Below are 23898 nucleotides of genomic sequence, written 5' to 3'. Positions count from 1 at the left end.
ACAGTGATCTGACAGCACGCGCACGCGCGCGTCTGGGACAGAGTTTCGCCATTTTGAACACAAACATATGAACGATTTTTATTTTCCGATCCCCCTGTCCCTCGCCTTGCGCGTGAGCGGCCGATATAACTCTGCGTAGGGACTAGGAGAAGAATAATTGTGTAAAAATTTATTTATCGATAAGAAGGAGCAGAAAAGCAACTTCAGTGAGGACGATGGCTCGCGCTATGGGCAGATAGTTGAGAGGAAAACGGTCTCGTGGCAGCTGCGGGGTTTCACAGAGCGCGCGCGGGGCAGCAGCAGCCCGTCGGAAGACACTCACAGAGGGGGTAAGCGTACAAGCACAGCCTGTTTACATGCGCAGGTAGCATTGCTGGGGCCGACCCTCTCTGTCTCACGCCAAACCATGCTTGTTTCAAAATGTTTCGCTTAGAAAATGTGTCGTTTTTATTCTCTTCAGATCGGAAGAAACTTCTGTAAGATAGAGATTCAGCTGAAGTTAGCCAGACGAGCTAGCGAACAAACCGAAAACACCCCATTCTTTAGCGTTAAATAACGCTTTGTATCTCTAGTAACCCGGTTTGAGCTATAAATGAATGTTTATTTGAGTTGTTTCGGTCGAGTTTGGGGTTGTTTTGAAAATACGGAAACCAGTTTTGTCGCTAATGTTAGCCGCTTATGCTAACGGTTGCTAGCGGGGCCCAGTTGTAAACATGCAGTCGGCGAGATTTTCTGCTGAAACTGTTATTCTGCATTTAAATCCATTGTCCTGTGTGTGAATATACTGGTAGTACGTCTTCTTTACCCGTCCTGGCTTTATAAGGTGTGAAAAACGCTCTGGAATGTTATTGACGTCTGTTATAAACATTTGATTCAAATCATGTTCTCATTAGCAGCCACAAGATTAATTCATAAGTTAGTTCATCCTCTCCAGCTATTTAACTATTGAATTGTAAAACACGGTCGTTCAGTATGACGAATGCAGTCTCATTTGTAGTTTTGTAATGCAGGAACACCCCCTCTGGGGGTCCAGGGGTCAGGACAAGTTGCTGGATCAACTTCCTAAGTAGGCAGCTTCTGGACAGTTGTGCAATCAATGCCAGCTTATTTGACCTCAGCTGCTGTCAGAGATCTCATGCAACATCCCCGCTCGTGTCTGCTGTGTGTGGCAGCTTATATTGTGTGCAAATGCCTGTTACTATTTTTGATTAATTGTAGAGCAGAGACATTTGCTTTCCTGTGCAGAGTTCACTGGGGAGTTCTCTGCTTGTTATTGTCGCAGTAAGCTCTGCATGTGCACACAGTCATGTCCACAGAAAAGAAGGAAACACGTCCCTTTGTCTATTTTTTTTGGCCACTTATTTAAAAAAATGAAAGAAGTGCTTCAGCTTGCACAGCTCCAGATCAATGATAGATATTATTTCCGGTATGTGTTCTCTGTGGCGTTTGTCATCAGATGAGTATGTAGTGCTCAAGGAAGCTGTTACCAGCTGCTGTTTTGAGTGTGCCATATGCGCACGAGATGTGGAGTAGGTGCGCCTTTCATTTAGGAAGAAAGTGCGTCTAGTTGCACCTTTTGTTTTAACTTCCTAGTATTTGGTCTAAACTTCAACATTTCAGTGAAATTTTGCAGGCAAAAGAGGTCCATTGTCTGTAGTTAATAATGTAGTGATGAAGTAGAAGGAAGCTTTTTTCAGTTCACTATATGTTGGTCAATGCGGTAAATCTTAAACTTGAACCTCTTGCGAAATCTGCATGGGGAAATTGTTTGTCCTCATGGAAATATTACTGCATTTTGCCCGCAAAAATTCACCAAACAATAGTAAATGTGACTGCATAAGTTCACCCCCAAAAATGAAAATTTGCTGAAAATGGACCCTCAGGCCATCCAAGACATAAAAGAGTTTCTTTGTTGGAAAAGGTTTTGAGAAATTTATTACATCACTTGTTCACCAATGGATCCTTTGCCTTGGATGGGTGCCGTCAGAATATGAGTCCAAACAGCTGATAAAAATAGACCAGTCCATAGTCCAGTCGATCAATTAATGTCTTGTGAAGTGAAAAGTTCCATGTTTGTAAGAAGCAAATCCATCATTAAGCCATTTTAACTTTAAACTGTCACTTATGTCCAAAATACGAGTCCATAATAACTCTTCTTCCAGTGGAAAAACTCCATCCCCTGTTGTCCTCTCACATCAGAAACCACCATGTTTAGGACTGTTTTCGAAACAGTGCTTATCTGTGCATATTTCTCTCTTGATTCAGACAAAATCACTTTTTGGCTGGAGAAAGCAAAATTATGTATTATGGTGGAAGAAATGGTTGGAACTTACCAATTCTTAAAGATGGATTTGTTTATTACAAACGTGCAGCTTTTCGCAAGACGTTAATTGATGGACTGGAGTTGTGTGGATTATTGTGATTATTTATCAGCTGTTTGGACTCATTCTGACGACACACATTCACTGTAAAGGATGCACTAATGAGCAAGTAATGTAATGCTAAATTTCTACAAATCTGTTCTGATGAAGAAACAAACTCGTCTACATCTTGGATGGCCTGAAGGTGAGTACATATTCAGCATATTTTAATTTTTGGGTGAAATGTTCCTTTAATGCTTGAAGTCTGATCTCAAGACTCGTATTTATTTGTTGTACAAACCACTGTAGTGCTGTTTAAGCAAATGCTTAAAATAACTGTTTGTATGTCTGCTAGAGAGTCAGTATAAGGGTAAATTTGAGGAAGAGAGTGTTGTTGCATTTGTTCACTGTTGATAAGGACATGACGTTTGTACACTGCATTTTCAGTTCACGAGACCTTCCATAGTTCTGATTTTAGTCTTCCACAGTCTGTTGTGCGTTTCCTAGCTCCAAGGTTCCTAGACTATATGATGTAATGTGTTTTATACATTGTTGATGTATTATACCCTTTGCATGATTTTTTACATTGATTTAAAGTGTTTTTCACCCTATGCCTGCATTATTTTTGAAGGGTTTGCATTTTCTTGTTTCTTTTCCCCAGTGTCAGTCCGTCTGAGGCGTGTAATCGAGGAAGGCCTGGTGGGAAGTGGACCTCATGCAGATTAATGCTAGGTCATTCTGTGCTGTCTGCATTCTGCCACTCAAATGCCTGTCTGCCTGTGGAGGAGGTGTAACTAAGGATTCACACGTTTCATCAGCTGGTAAAATATTTATTTAACAAATGCTATTAATGTTCCAGAGCTCGAATTCCTGAAGAGTCTTTTATATAGGCTAACTAACAGCTCACATCTCTTTGAGCAAGCAAAGCCTATCAGGCTGTGTGAAATGTATCGTCCAGGGGGGGGTGTGTGGGTATCAGTCATCTTGTGGGAAAGGTCTGCTTTGTTCATGACCAGAGTTGTTAGAATATCTTCACAGCCCAGGTGATTTCAATCAGTACTGAAAGAAGGAAAGTTGCTCTTCATGTTCCAGTTGCCTCATGTTTTGTTTTGAGTGGGATGTGTTAGTTGGATGCATTAAAGGTCCATCAATTATTTATGTCCCCTTCCTTGTTCGTCTGTTCTCCAGATTCTCTTTCATCTGTTAGTTCTGCTTTCCATTGCTATTTTTCCTCCCCCTCGCACTCATTCTATAGCTTTGTTCCAAAACCTATTAGGCTGCCGAGTGCCTACATAGACAGCTGCTTTTTAAGACAACTCCCTAACCATTATGGAACACTTTATATCAGTTGTTCTCAACCAGGGGGCCGGGGCCCACTAGGGGGCTTCAGCAAACTTCCAAGGGGCATTCAAGATCATTTAAAAAGCATTTAAATTAATAAATTATTACTAATATTTTTAAATAATCTAACTGTAAATAAAAGTATAACAATAGCTCTTGTTTCATTAACAGGATTCTTAAAAATGTCTGAAAACACAAAATTGTGTATACAAAATTGTGCTTCATCATAATTACTCAGAAAAACGTAATTACATATTTACGCAGATATAAAAGGGTACATTTAGTCAAAAATTGGCAATTCTCCATGTCTACATTTCGTTCAGTGCATTGGATTTTTTCATTGTGTTTATCGCAGTCTCAGTCTAGGATCACCTTCTCTGCAATAGATATTTCTCCTCACATTCAAGTCTTCTCTTTAGGCTTTGGCTTCCTGCTGCAGCAGCCATCATGTTCTGGAAGTTTGACCTGAACAACACCTCCCATATCGACCAGCTGCTGGATCGAGAGGGAGTGACTCTGAGAGAGTTGATGGAAGAGGAGGATGTCTTGCAGGAGTGCAAAGCACAGAACCGCAAGCTCCTGCTCTTCCTCTCCAAGGATCACTGTATGCAGGAGCTGGTCACCCTTATTACGGAGGAGCCCCCTGCTGACCTTGAGGAGAAAACTCGCTTCAAGTAAGACAGAAACACATCTTTGTACCATATTTTGCTAGTTTTGACCAACCAGACACTGCAACATTGGCTCAGCCAATTGCTTGAGTTTGGGACAGGGTGTCTTTAGCTACATTTACTGTTGGCCGGCAAAATTTCATGAGCAAAATAGGAAACTGCACAATTTAGAGTTTTGCACAAGAGGGAAAAAGTTCCCAGGGCAGATTTTGCATGTGTTTGATTTGTTGACCAAAAAAAAGCTGCTTGGTTTAAGAGCTGGGCTTTATACATTGCTACACTATTGACAATAAACGGTGTACATTTTTACTTGAGAAATTTTCCCAAATTTTGCTAATGTGACTGCACTTTTAATGTTCATTCACAGCAATTAACTTGTAGCCTAGATGTAAATATGGCTGGCAGTAAAAAGTATTCCGACTGGTACTAAGAATTGCTAAATTATGATGGTAGGACATGTGTTGTTCACTGGTAGCCCTGCATGTCTGGAGCTCCTGGTTACGGGAGGGCTATAAAACTGACAGTGAAGATGTAGAAGTGCAGAGAAGTGGAGTTAATTTGACAAATGAAGGAAGAGGAACAGGAAAATAGAAATTAGTGAGCTGAACGGTGATGTGTAAACTCTTGTGCTCTGCTACTTTTATGTTTTAAATCAGAGTTGCTTTGTTTGTGAGGGTTGTGCTGTTATAACAAAATATATGAAAAACTCATGTTCTGAAGGGTTGAAATCTAACAGTTTAAGCGCTCTCTGTTGGGACCATATGGTTAGAGAGAGAGAAAGACATTAGAGTTAATTTAAAACTAATCATTTGGTTCTCTGTGTGTAGGAGGCAGAATCATTTGTCTTGAAATGAGCAAGCGGAATCACTCAAAATGTCTTTTCTCTCCACGTATTGTGAAATGTTATTACATTGAGTGAAATATGTTCCTAGCAGTACTGATCCAGATTTTTTGCTTGGTGATATTTTTGTCAAATGCAGAATCCTACAGTAGAATATAATGTACTGCCGCAGAGATTATTACCTTCTCTTGTGGCTCAGACAACACTGCACCACTGAGTTGACCAGTATTTACTTTAGTGCTATCTGAGTAACAGAAGATACGTTGTGCTACAGAGCAACTTTGTTAGTTTTGAAATGCCCTCATTGGACCCTTAGAAAGTGGCTTAGTTTGTAATGCTAAAGGCCAAGTCACCATAGACCTTTTTTTGGCCTGTTGCATTTGCTGTTTGATTGTGTTGTCACGTTACTTGTAACGAATATAGACGTTTTGTTTTGCTTATCTAGGTTTCCAAACATAGCTTGTGAGCTCCTGACCTCTGATGTGGCTCTTATCAATGATAAGCTGGGTGGAGATGAATCCCTTTTGGAAAAGCTCTACCACTTTCTGGAGCAGGAGCCACCACTTAATCCCCTGCTGGCGTCCTTCTTCAGCAAAACCATTGGGAACTTGATTGCACGTAAAACAGACCAGGTACGCACACCTGATCCACACAACTCAGAATATGAACACACCACATGGCACAAAGAAAATTAGGGGGGTTATTTGTTTGATATGTCTAGTTAGTAAGTTGTCTGTCATTGCACATGCAGGTAATCTCTTTCCTAAGGAAAAAACACAACTTTATCAGTCTGGTGCTGAATCACATTGATGCCTCGGCCATGATGGACCTTTTGCTGCGCCTCATCAGCTGTGTAGAGCCTGCCCCCTTGAGGATGGAGGTCCTCAATGTAAGCACACTAATATTTATATATAAATGAGAATGCACAGATTTAAAGAGGCACTTATAAACTGTGTTCTGTTGAGCTATATCTAAATGCAGTAACATGCACTGTGCCAATGAGTCCATGTGTTGTTGACTCTACAAGTGAATTTGGGGGTTATATGATGGTTAATCTTATTCAAAAGCATTTTACATTGATCTACCTCTAGGAGCCTGAACCATTTGTAGAAATTATGCCTTTAAAGAACATTAATAAGTGATTTAGTTGCCTGTATGAGACATTGACCTGCATTTAGCCTGACTGTTATCCTCCAAGTCCTGGCTGAATACTCACTCATCATTACGGGGCTGTGATTCTAGTCTGTGAATGAATGTATTTGCAGTGGCTGAATGAGGAGAGACTCATCCAGAGACTCACAGAGCTCATGCACACAGGGAGAGATGAAGAGGTACAAAATATCCCTCACTCTGCTGAACTTTTCAACCCCAGCCCACATGATTTCAGTTATGGAAGTTAAAAAAGGACATTCTTGTTGTTCTGCAGAGACAATCTAATGCATCCCAGACTCTTTGTGACATCATTCGACTTAGTCGAGACCAGGCCAATCAGCTTTCAGAGGTCACCGAACCAGACCCCTTACTCGCTGTCCTGGAGTCGTAAGTGCCTAATCTGATTAGCTAAGATCACAGTCATGTAAAATAGTGGGCCATGTGTAAAAATTTACACACTCTGTAAAGACTGCTGTTTTTGTACAAAAAGGCTGTTTTTGTATCTCATCCATTTGTTTATGTCTTTGTAGACAAGAGAATGTGGCGGAGCTTTTGAAGAACATGTTTGAAGGGGAAAGGACTGAAGCGTCTATCGTCAATGGAACGCAAGTGCTTCTTACATTACTGGAGTCACGAAGGTCAGGGTGAGTTCATCCATTACAGTGCCTAATTAATCCTAAAATAAACAGCAATGCTTGGATGCTTGCTGTTCTTCCTCTTTTTTTTTTAAATCCTTCTTTGACCTTCTGTTATCTCTGTGTCTGATGTTGTTAGGCTGGAGGGTCTGATGGACCTGTATTCTCAGGGATGTGAAAGGTCTTACACTGTCAACAGCAGTATTTTACGTGCTATTGAGCCTCATCTAAAGGACTTCCAGCAGCTCCTACTGAACCCTCCTACGGTACCAGCATGCACACACACTCACAAGCAACTCCATATGGGCTTAAATGTCATCTCAGGGCTTTTGAACTAGTTTTTTTGTATGTTAAGCTAAAGATTGTTGCTCTCTATCCAAACTTAAGCTGCCTTGCTGTGTGGATAACTAAAGTAAAACCTCATAGGTGACTGATTTGGAAAACTCTACATCGGTGTCGCTCTTCACTAGAAGCTCATTGAGAAACTTAAATGAGTTAGTGTGTTTCTAAGCTAATATACTTCATTAGGCATCAAAATACATGCCTCACCCAAATGTTTGACGGAAAGTCGGTATGAAAAATGCATGTTATTGATCTTAAGTCAAATGATTCATCCATGCCAATTTTGTTTTTTTTTTTCATAATTTTTTGAAAATTTTAATCAAAATGTCCTAATGTCCTCTTTCTGTGGAATGACCGACTTCTCTGTCTAAACCACTCCTCTTCACAATCGATTGCAAGCTCGCATTAATTTTTGGGTGCAATGCCCATATCTCAAAATCCAGTCAGCAACCGATGGGCCGAACCAAGTTCCTTGCCCTACATTTTTTTCCTTTTTTCGATAATCTGTTGCACTTGTATGTACATTGCAATACGAAAGAAACAATCAGTAGCTACTTCGTTTTCATTGTGACTTTATTAAGTCTTTGTAGGTAACATATTGCTGCTTAATTTTGTGGAACAACCTTCAGGAGCATCATTTTAATGATGCCGTAAAGTGCGTCAGTCTTTGTTGGCAGCACACTAAGTTCTGGAGCAGAACTTCTGTCTCAGCAATTACTGTGCAATGCTGAGAGTGACAGCCCTCTAACAATGTGTCAATCTCCCGCCACTTGTTGTGTAACAGAGAAGTGCAATACTCACGACAGTGGGCGTTCTGGAGCAGCCCCTGGGGAGCGCTCGCCTTCATGTGGCCAGACTGGTGGCTTCTCTGCTGCAGACTTGCGACCTCAGCATCTGCCAAGAGATCTGCAGACTCAACACCATGGACCTGCTGTTGGTAAATCACTTTCGCACACACATCGAATATCGCAGACTCAACACTATGAGCTGGCTGTTGGCGGGTGATCTTGTTTTTCATAATTTTTTTTCTCTCCTCCTCGCGTCCCCTCTCCACCTCTCTCTGGTTGCAGGATTTATTCTTTAAATACACCTGGAATAATTTTTTGCACTTGCAAGTGGAGCTGTGTGTGGCATCCATCCTGAACCACTCAGTCCATGCGGACCTCCAGAACCCAGGTCTGCAGAACCACGAGGAGAGACCAGCTACAGGCACAGGCAGCCAAGCGGAGGAGGGAACACCTAGCCAGAACAGCACCTCAGACCCAGCAAACACGCCCATTCAAGATGCTCTTGTTGCCAATGTAGGTCATCTGCTTTAGTTCGTATCTGTTTTTGATCATGACCGCTTGCTTTAGGTGCATATTTTTATATTGACTGTTCAAAGGTTTGGGTCAGTCGGTTTTTTTTTTTTTTAAGAAATAAGTACTATTTAGCAAGGATGCATAAAATTGATCAAAAGTGACAGTAAAAACATGAATAATTATACAAAACAAAATCAAATAAATGCTGTTCTATTCATGAAAAAAAATCTAACTGACCCCAAACTTTTGAACGGTAATGTATTGCACACACTTTGCTTCAGGGATTTGAACAAACCACTGACCGACTTCAAGTAATGACCTCTGGTTCATCCCCCACCTTGATTGATATCTCAAGTCATGTGGTTTGTTGAGATAGAGGTGTGTCAGTATTGTCTGCTGCATATTCTTTGTTATTTCTCCTTTTTTGACTGCCTTTTTTCTACACACTTTTGTATTTCCTTTTTGTTCATTATTCTCAATATCTGGCGGTTTGCTTTCCTCAGCTCTTCCAGCATTGCCGACTAGTGCAAAGGATTCTGGATGCATGGGAGGAAAATGATAAAATTCAGTAAGAGCCTCTCATCTCTTTGTTGTCATTGATTTATAAGCATGTGCGATAGTCCCATGAAGCTCATCTTGATATCCATCATGTCGTCAGTATGTTGGCTGATTGTAGTTTCTCTACCTTAATCTCCAGGGCTGAAGGAGGAAGGCGAAGGGGAAACATGGGTCACCTGACAAGAATTGCAAACACTGTGGTTCAAAACCTGGAGAAAGGGCTGGCTCACTCTCAAATTAATGACCTAATTAAAGGTTTGTTGTGCAGGAATGTCAAAAGAGCCAGAGAGTTTATGATCTGATGATGCCTGAGATGAGATCATAATCACTTGTATTTCCACAGAGCTGCCAGAAGACTGCAGAGGCCGCTGGGAGAGTTTTGTGGGTGAGACTCTGAGAGAGACCAACAGGAGAAACACAGTGGATTTGGTGAGGATAGCATTTACACACATTTCATTGCATTGGACGGATGAATAATACTGGATAAGATATTTAAATAGTTAATGTAATGATCGTGGGTTTTTTCCCTTTCAAGATATGTTTCATTGCAATAGATTATAACCGTAAATATTTCAGAGATGCTTAGTGCTTCTTTATTTTCTTCATAAAAAGAACATCACTCCCTAATTGGTCAAAATTACTTTTACTTTACTTTTAGTCATTTAGCAGACGCTTTTATCCAAAGCGACTTACAAATAAGAAAAAGTTAATAAAACTAAAAGTTAACACTCTGTAAATACTAAATATTCCCACCCATTTAAGAAAATACAGAAATTAAATAAAATTGACAAATGCATACAACAACAACAACATTTCAATAGTAAACATATAAAGGAAAAAAATAAAAAGTGATACTTATATCCTTTGCCGGTGTCCTAGCCTGGTAGAGTCAATGGTCTTTACACTCTTTGGTCTTTACACTCTTTGGTCTTTACACTCTTTGGTCTTTACACTCTTTGGTCTTTACACTCTTTGGTCTTTACACTCTTTGGTCTTTACACTCTTTGGTCTTTACACTCTTTGGTCTTCACACTAAGAGGGCTTCACACGAGGGCTGCTGCGGTATAATAACCTTTTTTATACCTATCTAACAAATCTCTACTACAATTCAGCTGAACCCACTTTCCTATTAATCACTAAAAATGGCCAAGAAAGTGCACACACTGACAAGATACAGTATGAGACCAAACGCGATTTCAGCAACTCTCAACATAGTAAACAAAATAAGCGTTTCCTAGCAACGGCGCTAAACACTGAGACAAGTAAATACACTTACGAGCTGATTTTAACTTCCGCTGATAGACTGCTTCTCTTAAAGACTATTTCATTACACTGCCTTCTGCTGGCGCTTGAACCCACTTTCCTATTAATCACTAAAAATGGCCAAGCAAGTGCACACACTGACCAGATACGCGATACAGTATGAGACCAAACGCGATTTTGACCAAAATTGCTTTAAAACCTATACTGTAGTGGAAACCAGTTATCACAGTTCGTTGTGAACACTATTTAATGTCTTTTTTGTCACTTTCATTTTCATTCAGAGCATGTTAAATAGTTTGATGCTGGTTTCTGATTGGCTCTTATCCTGTGTTCCAGGTGAGCACCCATAACTTACACTCATCTAGTGAAGATGATGACATGGAGAGCCCCTTCCCCAATGATTTGTCCATCCAACAGGTAAGAAGCAACAAATACATAGCCAGCATGAGTCTGCTTTAAGCTCCTTAAAGCTGATTGGATAGCATTTAAGTTTGTTTTTGTTTTTTTTGCTTTCAGGCGTTCTCTGATTACCAGATTCAGCAGATGACCGCCAACTTTGTGGATCAGTTTGGTTTTAATGATGAGGAGTTTAGTGAACATGATGAAAATATCAAGTGAGTGCTGAAGACGTACATGTATAAATGCTCCGATCCAGTGATAAGTATTTCCATGTATCAGAATGCTGCAGAGACATGCACTGATATGTTTCTGTGGTAAAGATTGTCAGTGTGATTTTTGAGAGACCTCTTTCAATCTTGCAGTGCTGCATTCGATCGAATTGCTGAAATTAACTTCAATATAGATGCAGATGATCATAGTGTAAGTGTCTGAAAACTGTCCATTATTCAAATGATCACTTAGCCCTGCTGTAAGTGTTTTGATGCATTATACGGATTGTTGTGCTCCTTTAGGCCAATGCTGCAGCTTTTGAGGCGTGTTGTAAAGAAAAAATCCAGCAGTTCGATGACTGTGAGGAAGAGGAGGATATTTGGGATGAAAAAGAAATAAACTATGCAACACAAATTAAATCCAGATCGAGGTAAAGCACATAGATGATATGCTTGAGGAAATAAATTCTCCTGTTTTGTTTATTGAATTCACAATCTCTGTTTATTCTTTCCAGGTTCGGGGTGTCTCTTTCTTCAGATAGTTCACCCAAGAGTGCAGTGAGGAATGGGGGTGGAGGCAGCGGGTCGGCCTCTGAGGAAGAGGATGTTGAGGAAGAGGTCAGTCCTCAGCAGTCTGCAGCAGCTCAGACTCAAAGTGAGTGCTATAACATCACCCCACAACTCTGAATCTTTCAGATGAATTTGTTTATTGAACGTTCTTTGTGCTTGTGTACAGATCCAGGCTGGACAGCGAGTTTTGGCGAGTCAGAGGTGAGCTCCTCTAGCTCCTGGGGTAGCTCCCCTCAGCATGGAGGTGAGGGTTCGCAGGACACAAGCTGGGCATCCTTCACTGAGTTCCAGCCTTTCAGCAGGTAAAGAGTTGCATAGTGCTACTTATGACACTGTTTTGGAGTGTTTGTTAAAGTGAGGTAATATTGGTTGGGCTGTGTTTGAATTAGGGGAATACCTTTATCAGTGCTGATCCATTGACTTTTACATTACAGCACAGAGTCCAGCCAGACCGAAGGACAACCTCAACAAGGTCAAGAGAAGGATTGTGAGTATGCTGTGTTTGAGTCTGTCTGAATATTAACTCTGTTAATACTCAACGTGGGAAGTAGTCGACCACCAGTAGACAGTTTTCTGTCTTAAATTTGCCTGATGAAATGTTTAAAGTGGTAATATCATGGGGAATCACATTTTTCTTGATCTTTTCAGTATTGTGAAAACATTTAGAACACACAACTTCCTATTCAGAAATACATAAATTCCTTGACATCAGAAACTCCAAAACATTAATTAGGGCTGCACGATTGACAAAAATCATAATTGTTGATTATTCCCTAGAGATTGTAATTGTGATTATTAATAACGATTATTTTGAACAGATTTATGCCATTGTTTGAAGCTGCATGCCATATTTTTATATAAAATATATATTTAAAAAAAGGCTGAAAACACTCTTCCTGAACTTTTATTGGTTTTCTATAGCATTGAGCCTCAAATGTCAACTATACATTGGTTTGGTTTCTTCTTTATACAAAAAAAGACAGCGACTATCAGTTAGACAATTTATTTTATCCAGTGTGTTTGAGTTTGTTAAACCCTGCGCTGCAAACACCTCTTAAGCACACAGAATAATGCAAGTGGGCATTTTTAATTGTTTATTTATTTTTGTAATCGCAACTTTGAACGATTATGTAATCGTGGCATCCATAATCGTACTTGCGATTAGAAATTTGATTAATTGTGCAGCCCTAACATTAATGCATGACCACGTACATTTACATGGCAATGGTATGGTGCAGTAATATGGAAAACACTAGAAAAAACCCTAAGAAGAGGGTTGACTTTTTGTCGTTTAGACCCTTAATTTTTATTTTTTTTATTTATTTGTATTTATTTTGCAGCGGCTGGCAGTGGTTCGGCTACAGGAGCGTGGGAAGGAAGTCCTGGGCAAAAAGCCCCTCTGGTGGCCTCAGACAGTGAAGAGGACCCTGGTGAAAATAAGACAGAGGGTTCCCCTAAAACACTCACCAACCAGACGACAGCACCCTCGAGGTAAGAACACGTTGCGAAGAAATAGCAGCATTAGTGATTTAATGTAGTTCCAGAAAAAAAGATTCTCATGACTTCAGGAAGGGAATAATATCCCCATTTTTAAACAATGACAGAAGACCTGTACCGTGATGATTGTTTAGTTATGCTCTCTAAGGGAAGAGAAATATGACAGACCAGACTGAAAAGTGAATCCCATTCGGACACTTCCCTATATCAAAGTTATTGACTTAAGGTCACATTTACCATACTTTGGGAATTTTTCACAGACAAAATGCAGTCATTTCAATAGGAATTCACGCAATTGGAAATTTCACGTGAGGGTGAAAAATTTTGCGGGGTTCAAATTGATTGGGAATTTGCTCTTGACCAGCAGAAAGCTGCTTGTTTTGAAAGTGACTTTGTTGCGATGCTTCATCGCTATTGACAGTGGATGTTTTTTTGGCCCACAAAAATTTGCTAATGTTGACGGCACCTTTAGAATGCCTTGTCCAGTTGATTCAACCAAGTTTTAAACTATTTAATGATGAAAAGACACTTTCAGTGTCGTAATTGTGAAAGCAATTTTGACTCTGTAAAGACATGGAAGTATTTAGTGTTAAATGTTTGTGCTGCTCTCTTGCACTCTTTTCTCAGCAGCGAGGTGCCTACTGAAGCTCTGGAGAAGCTCAGCATCACAGACAATAGTGAGTCTTCAGCATCTACAGAAGAGTCAGATGCTACCACTGTGACAGAGACTAGGTAAATGTGAATGTGTATTAACCAGATATTATATGAGAGATAAAAAGCGCTGTCTCTTACTCTCTCTTATGCTTCTACAGAGTCGAGGCCCCTGCTTCAGCTGAGATTACGCCTAACGGACCGGTCTGAAGGCTCTGGATAGGAGTCCGACCCACTCTCCGCCTCTTCCATTCTGAACCCCCAAACCTCAATACCACTTTTGGTGTTTAAATAAAGAATGCTGCCATGTTATTGGTCCTGGATACTGCCAATCAGCCCATAATTGGAGGAGGAAGCCAGGGGCATGTAACACAAACCAGTAACCAGTACAGTGCTCAGAGGTGTTAGTCTTTTAATCCTTTCAACTTTGTATGAGATATGCACAGTTTTAAATGTAGCAGTGACCGTGTGATTACAAGATCTGTCAGGACTTCTTTTTTCCTCGGTTTGTGTCCCTCCCTTAATTTTTCTGGATTAGTTTTTTTTTCGCTCGCAACCTTGGATGGTAGAAAACAGGGATGTGAAGGTCCTAATTGGAAAGCACAGGCTCATCCTTCACGGCATAACGTCTTGAACATCCTCATGCAAAATCGAAAGCCTTGTTGCCTGACAACAGCCTCTGCACCAATTTACTGTATGTTGAAGCACAACTGAATTGTTCTGTAATGCTTGACACATTTCTGCACAGGTCACCGCCTTGCCAAGTTCACTTTTAAGATTTTTTTAAACACATTATTATGGCCTAATCTTATTAAATCATGTATTTGAATGTTCTGAAGTGCTTTGAGGCAGATTTGTATGACGCGGTGTCCACGTCGGCACCTGTGCAGTAATGTTTAGTCAATTAATTTAAATTTGACTCATTCGGAAACTATACATTAGTGGTGGGAGTGTGCCTCTTTGAATTTTTTGGACTTTTTCATTGCATGCAAAACATTATTTATCAAGCATATACAAGCAGTTTTTTTCCGACAATGTTCTAGTTAGTTAGTCAAGACCTTCTGATTGTATTGAATTACTTTTTTTCAGTTTCTTTCCCTCACCCCTCAGGTCACCTAAACAGTTTCTAATTTTCTTCATTTTATGCTCAAGCTTTCCAAAAATTTAATCATGGGTTTAAAGCAAAATGCTTAAGTAATCGTAATAACCTTGCCTTAAGTTACAAATTCTTCAGATTTGTTCCTGTTAAAGGACAGAAGGGTTTGCCTCAAAGCAAACAGGCTTTTTTTTTTTTCTGTTTTTAAATGTCAGCTGGTCTCGAGAGAACCACCCCCCACAATTTCTTTCCCTGTCCAGCGCCAATGCCGCACATGATTTTCTTCCCCAGAGTCCAAGACAATTTGCCCCAATTCCGTAGTATAATATCACGTATGAAATACTCCACAGGACAGTGTTATGCATCATCAGTTTTTGTTTTTTTTACCGGAACTCTTGTTATATGCTGTCAGAAAGACTTTTCAGACTCGTCTCAGAACCTTCCAGTAGCTCACGTTGGAAATGCCAAGATCCACCTCTTTTAATATTTCATCCTGAACGTCATGTGATTATTTTTTCTTGCGGGAATTTTTTTGGCTATCACATTTCACGTATCATATCTCTGCAAGCTTACTATGGTACCAAATCTGTTGGATTACAGGATTGGGATATTGCATTATTTATTTTGCACTTATTGAGGTGTTAGTATGGAGACCTGGTCTCTCCCATCATGCATTGGAACACCGTGTATTTTTTTCTCTTGCTCTTCATGATCTTTGCATCTGGAGTGTTTAAATCCTCCATTGACTGCTTCTTATATCTATGACATGTTCAAATAGGTTTGTTTCCAAAGCCAAAAGTATGTATTTGCCTTTTTTCTTTAACTGTTAAAAAATCTTATTTTTAACTTTAACCAATATTATTTTACATATTGTAGAGATTCTAATTTATGTGATCTTCAGCAACCAAAATATTGCTCTGTTCAATTCTGTTACTGTGTCTGGACTGTTTCTGTACATTTACAGCTGAGTTGGGAGATTGAAGCTTTGTATTCGTTTATTTTCCCAAGAGAAGTCTCAGTTACACAGCTATAGATATTTAACAGATGATGCTTGTATTATTTTCAAAAGCAGCCAAACGTTTATTTGAATTCTAATGAGAACGTTCCGGGTTCGATTCTATTACAACCGAACATAATTTTGGCTCGTTCCTTAGGTTGTACAAGCAAGTCATCCACTTACCGTGAAAGCTTTAAGAGACTGCTCTGGAATTTTTTTCTTACACTTTCTATTTTTAAAGTATAGCTTTAGATGTTGTGTTGATAAAACCATTAATATGCGCCCCTGTGGAATTCTTGATTCTGATTGGCCAATCGCCGTATATAAGCACGCTCATACGGGTAACTGTAACTGAACGAGAACGTAAATGGCGCCATCTTGTATCTACGTTATCCTTTGTAGCAAAAATACATAATTCAGGTAATATAATTTTAATATATCCTTATTTAAAGTTCGCGTATTTGTTTTTTTAGGTAAAAACAACTTTTTGGCAAGTAACGAACAAAAGGGACAGTAAGTTAGTCCCATTGAAAAACAAGGAGTTGTACCAGAACTTGTCTTAAATAACAGCGTTAACGTTCATTTTGTTTATTAGAAACTGAAAGAGCTTTGGTAACTAATAGTATCGAACCTGGAATAGTTTTGTACAGCTGTACAAGCTCCCTACAGATCTCTCCCTCGAATACAATGACCTTAATTGGATTTCATGGATGTATTTTATGCACTTGTAAATAGTGGTTATATATTTCCATGCCATAATAACGATGCTGGATTTGAGTAGTTGAAGGGAAGGGCACATGCTGCAGGATAAATGAATTACCATGTTTCAGAGCACTTAGAGAATTAGTATATTGAGACGAGTTTGTCAGAATATAAGGTATTCATTGATGGCATAAAAAGGTAGTTCTCAGCACATTGACATTTGTATAGACTGGGTCTGTACATTATATTGTTGCCTATATCAGTACCTATATATTTTGATATTTTCAGAACGGAATAAATCTGCTATTGAGAGAAATGTTTTTCATCAGTTAAGATGGCAGAGTGAAGTTTACCATCCCTTTCTTGTGCAGCTGTGTGCTTTGAAACCTTCTCTGGTCTGTTCTTTGGCCAATGAGAGCTGAATGGACGCCTTCCAAGAATCTACAAACTCCTTTATAAACACATGTGCCATTTTGGATGTGTGCATCATGCTTTGATGAGGCAGAACAGATGCTAGGGTTATTCTGGGGGGTTCTCAGCCTTGATCTAAACAGAGGTAAGACAAAACCCAGGAATGAAAGCAACAACCATTTGCTCAGTTTCGTTTTAATATGAAATTTACAAAAAAAAAAAAAAAACTTACAGCCATTACTAAAGACTCAGCAATCACACAATTTACTCGATTTAAATTTAATTTAGACTAAAAGAAATACTTAAAACAGCTTTACACGTTAAGGCCACATGCAACATCAATGATTTCACACAAAACTAAAAATAACGTAAATAAGGCACGCAACTGATTTTCTTACAAAAGAAATGGGTTTCAATCCACGGCTTCACAGTATTTAGTTAAAATTGTGCAGGGAATTATGAAGTGAACAAGTAGAAATCATTAGTTTTGAATTATAATTACTTAACTATGGGACATTTTACTACCTGGTTGAAAAGCACATTATGGATACTGCAGAAGGCACAATTAGGAATAAAAGCAGTTATATTGTATGATATTGTTATTGCTTGCTATAAAAACTAACAGCTGCAAAACATACCGCTTAAACTCAGAATGTGCAGAAACCACACAGACTATCAACAAAAAAACAGATGGAGATCTTTGAACATTTTTGAACTTCCCATATGTAACAACATTCCCAAAAGCTAAGGATAAATGGCATAAAGCTGAAAACAGTAGAAGGTCAAAAACCAACACAAATCAATAACTCAACCCATCACACACCAGAAATAAGGGGAGGTTTTAAATTCAAGGATTTAAAACAAGATTCTTCGTTATTTACCTTCAGGAATAAAGTCCAGCAGTCAAAATACCTTTGCCAGTAGAAAAGTAAATATTACCGTAAAGAAATAAATTTCGGTGACAGCAGCCCTCAACCATTTAACTCCAATCCAGTATGATCAGCATTTACAGTGTCATAGTGCAGTGATAAATATGAGCGCAAACCCTCCATTTATTTTTTGTGAGGAAAAAAAAAAAAAAAAAAATAGTAGGCAAGAAAACATGCAGTAAATCATCTGATTCAATAGCTCTCTTTTCCTTATGACACTGAAACCTCACAAATGGCATAAAAAACAAACAACTTTCTGTTTATGGGCCACTTATTAAAACAAACCCTACAAATCAGATCTCCCACAGGCATGGAATTTTAAAATTGTGAACTCCAGGACTGGACAATTCACAACAATTAATGAAGTTGTGGATATTTCCATGGTGAATATACATTTTTATAGCGATTTTCAACTAAAATATTGACCTGGCTACATATTGGTCTTTATGAGTGCAATCCATTTAGTGATCATGGACAATTGGAAGAAAAGTCATGGAAACTCACTGGTCAAAAGTAGAGGGAACCCTGTCAAATAAATACAGGAATAGAGCAGAAATAGTGCTCAGGAGCACTAATGGCAAGATTCAAAATACAGGAAGTCCAACAACAAATTTAAAGTCTATATTTTTCTCTCACTTGCATCATTGTCAATGCTAATCGAACAATGCAACATGGCACGATATGTTAAATTTTGAACTCTTTAACCTTCTCCAGGCTGTACATGAAAATGCTAAATAATCTGAAATAACGTAAGAGGTTGATTCTACTCATGTTTTATAGGAACGCATCCTTCCATCTCCAAAACCTCTGGCCAGCCTTCATACTTGTTGGTCTCTGCATTGTTCTTGATGTGCTGGAGACATAAGAGATGGTTTATTAGATATTTAACATCTGAACAGGACATGGCCTCTCATTAGTAGGGGCTGCGACCTGAAAACAAGACACAAGGCAAATTTACCTGCTCAAAGGGGCTCTTTGTCTTGATCCCTTTGCCTCCAACAAACACCCAGTTATCTCTAAATCCCAGTATGCTGATGCTTGAGCTGCCTAATTCTGCTATCAGATTTCTGGCCTCGTCGTTTAGCCTTTAAAAAAAAAACAAAAAAACATTAAATAGAAAAGACTTGACAGATCTGTAAAAGTCTGACCAAATATTTAGAGAAGTGATTCACTTTGTTGCAGGATCATCAAAAGTGGTCATCATGACAATGCTTCCATCTTCTATTTCCTTCAAGAATTTAATAAGCTGGTTCACATCTAGACAAGAATAAACATTTAAAAAGATTAACTTTTGAATGCGACTCAGGAGGTAATTTCAAGTTCTTTACCCTGTCCAGTTTGCAAATACAAACAAGCTCTTAACAATAAAACCATAACACAGTGGTACTGTTTTCGGCCGGTATTAAAATTAGTCTCTGGCCATGCAATTAAAACACTACCATGGGGCAGGGAACCACTAGAACCCTCAAGATCATTTTAAATTATTTAAGACCAAATGAGTTTTACATTTGTCTAACAACTGTCACAACGACAACTGTCATTTTTATTTAAGAAATAATGAATTTAAGAATTTTATTTGATATATTTAATCAGAAAATTTCTATCTGCGAGTAAAATTTATTTGTAAAAACCTTATCCTATCATGTAAATTCATTTGTCATAAATATCAGTTCCTTTAATTCTAAAATTACAGAATTTAAGGATTCTCATTTTAATTCTAAAATAATTTTGGTCACACTATTTTAAATTCCAATTCTCTCTATTAACAAACCATTAAATGCCACTTTTGCTTCAATAAACTCCTAATTTGTGGCTTGTTAATAGTTAGTAAGGTTGTTGTTAAATTTAGGTATTGGGTATGATTAGGGATGTAGAATATGGTCATGCAGAATACGTGCTTTAAAGTACTAATAAATAGCTAATATGTTAATAATAGGCATGCTAATAAGCAACTAGTTAATAGTGAGAGTTAGTCCCTATACTAAAGTTTTACAATCGTATTAATTCATTTAATATATTGCCAATCCTAATTTCTGAAAATGAGCAGTTTTGTCATGACAGCAGAATTATCTAAAATATATTTGCCAACATGGGGGCTTTGAAATGTTGGATAACAGGGGGCCTCTCAGTCAAAAGATTTTTGAGTATACTGTTGAATAAAATTCAGTTAGGCGAGACCCCATTAATACTCACAATTCTCAAACATTTCTTCTATGACTACTTTTTTTTAGAGGACAACATTATAATACAAATGTGCGTTCATATGCATTTCGGAATATATATGAATATGTATATAAAAATGGGACAAAAAAGCCTGTGTACCTAATAGCTTTAGTAAGGTGATCACCCGAGATGAATTTTAATACATTGCAAATACAACACATGCAAAATTTGCAAATGGAAACAAGATATGAGGTCTAGAAACAGATTTACCTCCAGACCACATGTCAAAGGAATCAGTCTTGGTGAGCTCACCAGTCTTGCCTGTAAAAAGACTGTGGATTAATGCAGTCCAACTTCTCTCAGTATGTAGTAACTGTTCAGTTTAAAAGGTTTCACCATCTACATGTTTTGAAAAAAAAAAGAAGGCATACCATTGATCAAAGCTATGTTTATACCCCGTCCAACGTTGTTCTTTACTCCACTCATTAATCTGATAAAAGATTAAGAAGAAAGAGTTCAAAAAGCAGCAGTCAAATTTGGCTCATGTTTGCTCTGAATTCAGGAAGTCCCCAGCTAATAAAAAAAAGTCAAGATTTGTATTTTTCTATAGTGATTATTCATTAGTATTGCGCAATTAGAGATGTGTGTAAAACCTACACATTGTCTTGAAAACACATTTTCGGGCCGACAACGCTGGCTGCTCCACTGGTGAGCTTAAATGCAAAATGGTCCTCAGGACATGATTTAGAAAGGCCGCATTTGTGGCGCGGAGGCCTGGTGGCTGAAAATAACATCAATACATTCATAAACATACGTCTTAACTCTTTGAGGGGGGAAAAATAAAAAAATTATCAATGTTCTAGTCTTCTGTCTGCATGATTTATTAATTGTTTATATTATTTACACATACACCAGACAGGCATCTTCACACTGAATTATGTCTACAATAGACTTCTTAAGTGGTTGACGTTATAAAAACAAGATCACACCCAAACACACTTACTTCATCTAAAGTAAATGGCAGCTTGCAGCAACTCAACACATCTAATATGACAACTATAGAACTCTGTCTCTATTATCAAGAATCTAACACCTACATGCTTTTAATGTCATTGCAGGAAAGTTTAACTATGCACACCTTTAACCAATCATTGATTTCTGCACAGGTTCAAGTTACGTTTTAGATCTACACAGTTCTAAGCAAAGATACAGGAGGAGCTTGTTCAAGCTACAATTAAGGATTAGATAGGAACTCATTCACCATCCTCAATTCTCATATGTAGTATAAAAAACCCCCCGATGTACTCACGGACAGTCTCTGCAGGTGCGTATCGTGCTGTAGAGAAACATATGCCGATTAGCAAATAGCAACGTCCCATGTCAAACATTGAAAAACATGAACTCATTCCTTTGCCAAACAAGTGTATTATTTTACTTTACTAACAATAGACGTGTGCAGTTTCAGATCGGTATGTTCTGTGTGTTTTGCAGAGGGCTGCGTGCATGAACTTACCAAGTACTTTCTCCAAATTAAAATTCATATTGCTTTCTAATAGCTCAAATGCCAGGAACACAACTAAAAAAAATACAGAAACCAGCACTGCCAGTTTCAAAAGGCCTGTAAAAAAACAATACTTTTTTACGTTTCAACTATTTTATTCACTTTTGCACAAAAAACAATTGTTAGGATTACAGCAAATTTTCAATGTCTTAAAGCAAAACTTTTTTTTTTTGCACTGCTATTACACATTTTATCATAACATATTGTCATTGACAAAAGAGCAAATATTTGCTGTTAATTACATGTAATATATCTTAAGCAGAGTTCATACGGAAAGACATGGAACACACCTCCTGCTCGCATCATCCTGACGGCTTTGCAAGCACCAGTCACCACACTGAGATCCACACACCTGGCATGAGATCAGATATCAGCAACAACAGCCTGAATTCCTAAATATCCCAGCTAAAATACTTACTCAAGATAGTCTACATGTGTGACCCTGGGCCACAAAACCAGTCATAAGGGTCAGTTTTTTTAAAGAACAAATACGCTTTCCATTGATGTGTGGTTTGTTAGGATCAGACAATATTTGGCTGAGATACAACTATTTGAAAATCTGGAAACTGAGGGTGCAAAAAAAACAAAATACTGAGAAAATCACCTTTAAAGTTGTCCAAATGAAGTTCTTAGCAATGCAAATTACGAATCAAAAATTAAGTTTAGATATATTAACTGTAGGAAATTCACAAAATATCTTCATGGTACATGATCTTTACTTAATATCCTAATGATTTTTGTCATAAAAGAAAAATTCATAAATTTGACCCAACAAATGTATTGTCGTTGGCTATTTCCACAAATATACACAGCGACTTATGACTGGTTTTATGGTCCAGGCTCACATGTGTGTTAAAAAATTACACAGCGAAACAATGGCCAGGCTGACTAACTGACCAATAATTGCTGATTCAGATTCATAATTCACATTTCTGACCCTCGTGTATTTGCTTAATTATATATTCAGAGTAACTTAATTATCCTTTCAGTTAAGCATACAAGTACACACACACACACACACGTTGGTTTTTGCGGTTTATGGGGACTCTCCATAGGCGTAATGGTTTTTATACTGAACAAACTGTGTGTGCTATTGCCCTACACAAACCCTACACCTAAACCTAACCCTCACAGGAGACTTTGTGCATTTTTAGATTTTCAAAAAAAACACCATTTAGTATGTTTTTTAAGCCTTTTGAATTACGGGGAGATAGGCAGTGTCCTCATAAACCACCTTCTTATTGTAATAACTCTGTCATACCCATGTCATTATACAAATTTGTGTCCTAATAAACATGCGCTCACACACACACACACACTCACATTTCACCATGTTTAACTTAACATCACAGAATTAAATAATGTATGATTGCATTACATTGTTTATGAATAAAGTGCACAATTTCTGTTTTCAGCTATTTTAGTAGATTCTAATATAGTATAAAGCTAGTGTTCAGCATCTTAATTGTACTCTGCTCTCCATATATCAACATGAGCATTAGCCATTATAAATAATAATACTGATCAAACCCTATTCACATGTATAGAAAGGTGGAAAACGAAAATATATAACGTTAATAAATAAAGTTTAAAAGCTGGTTTAACACATGCGAACATGCCTAAGTTTAGATTGTATCAGTCTTCACCTTCTTTTTCCTCGAGCCAATAAAACATTCCACAAATTCTTAGCTTTAATTTCAGCTCAAGATCTAACATGTAAAAGAAACACATACATCCTGAAAACCTCGAATTATGTCTGAAAAAGATGCTAGAAGCGAATGAATCGTTTGTGTTTGTGTTGGTGTGAAGTTAAGGTGTCAGTTGTCAACAGTAATGACAGTAGCCGTTAGCATGACGCGAATATATAAATAAAAAATCAAGTATACACCTTACAACAGATATATAATATGAACTCAAGAAATCATGTAACCCAACGAATATACTTTTAGGCTGATATTGAATAAAGAAGATAATAAAAAGAAGAACCTGGTGCCACGGCGACACTACGCCGAGTACTCCTAAACATCCGGGTTCTCCAGAGGGGGAGGAGCGTGCGTGTGTGCAGAGATGTGTGCGTGCGTTAGAGACAGACACGCCTAACTGGGGGCGTGTCCTATAAGGCACCCGCCCACACTGCTCAGGATTTTTTTTTTTTATAATAATAATTTGCATAGTTTGTTAAAAACTAGTCATACTAGTTTTAGACTATGTAGTTCAACTTGAAGCACTTTGGAATAGAAAATTATACAAAA

At 38.3% G+C, this 23898-nt stretch overlaps 2 protein-coding genes across 7 annotated transcripts; one reads left to right on the top strand and one right to left on the bottom strand.

Moving 5' to 3' along the window:
* Positions 1 to 16913, top strand: LOC306858696 (serine/threonine-protein phosphatase 6 regulatory subunit 2-like). Of its 5 annotated transcripts, none has more exons than XM_079399344.1 (24): positions 1 to 329; positions 3022 to 3181; positions 4121 to 4375; positions 5656 to 5842; positions 5962 to 6099; positions 6476 to 6541; positions 6637 to 6749; positions 6893 to 7000; positions 7137 to 7263; positions 8124 to 8276; positions 8410 to 8640; positions 9144 to 9208; positions 9338 to 9453; positions 9542 to 9627; positions 10798 to 10878; positions 10978 to 11075; positions 11223 to 11280; positions 11373 to 11500; positions 11585 to 11724; positions 11806 to 11941; positions 12074 to 12126; positions 12980 to 13130; positions 13767 to 13868; positions 13949 to 16913. In XM_079399344.1, exons 3-24 carry the CDS (start codon positions 4149 to 4151, stop codon positions 13995 to 13997), a joined length of 2613 nt encoding a protein of 870 aa, XP_079255470.1. In that variant the 5' UTR covers positions 1 to 329; positions 3022 to 3181; positions 4121 to 4148; the 3' UTR covers positions 13998 to 16913. The 5 variants fall into 5 exon arrangements, with proteins under 5 accessions (XP_079255470.1, XP_079255467.1, XP_079255468.1 ...); XM_079399341.1 differs by having other exon boundaries at positions 6893 to 7006; positions 13764 to 13868; XM_079399342.1 differs by having other exon boundaries at positions 3 to 329; positions 6893 to 7006.
* A 245-nt stretch (positions 16914 to 17158) lies between these two features.
* LOC306858697 (protein FAM3C) lies at positions 17159 to 23697 on the bottom strand. Of its 2 annotated transcripts, none has more exons than XM_079399346.1 (10): positions 23633 to 23697; positions 21937 to 21998; positions 21599 to 21703; positions 21395 to 21421; positions 20743 to 20866; positions 20517 to 20575; positions 20356 to 20406; positions 19095 to 19179; positions 18881 to 19007; positions 17159 to 18775 (listed from the first exon to the last, which is right to left on the bottom strand). In XM_079399346.1, the coding sequence occupies exons 2-10, from the start codon at positions 21950 to 21952 to the stop codon at positions 18686 to 18688; spliced, it is 684 nt and encodes a 227-aa protein (XP_079255472.1). In that variant the 5' UTR covers positions 21953 to 21998; positions 23633 to 23697; the 3' UTR covers positions 17159 to 18685. The 2 variants fall into 2 exon arrangements, with proteins under 2 accessions (XP_079255472.1, XP_079255473.1); XM_079399347.1 differs by lacking the exon at positions 23633 to 23697 and adding an exon at positions 23293 to 23371.
* Between the last annotated feature and the right edge of the window lie 201 nt (positions 23698 to 23898).

The sequence above is a fragment of the Barbus barbus genome (assembly GCF_936440315.1).
Source record: "Barbus barbus genome assembly, chromosome: 39".
Taxonomy (NCBI): Eukaryota; Metazoa; Chordata; class Actinopteri; order Cypriniformes; family Cyprinidae; genus Barbus; species Barbus barbus.
The sequence above is the reverse complement of the archived record's forward strand: the minus strand, read 5'-3'. Positions and strand labels throughout refer to the sequence as shown.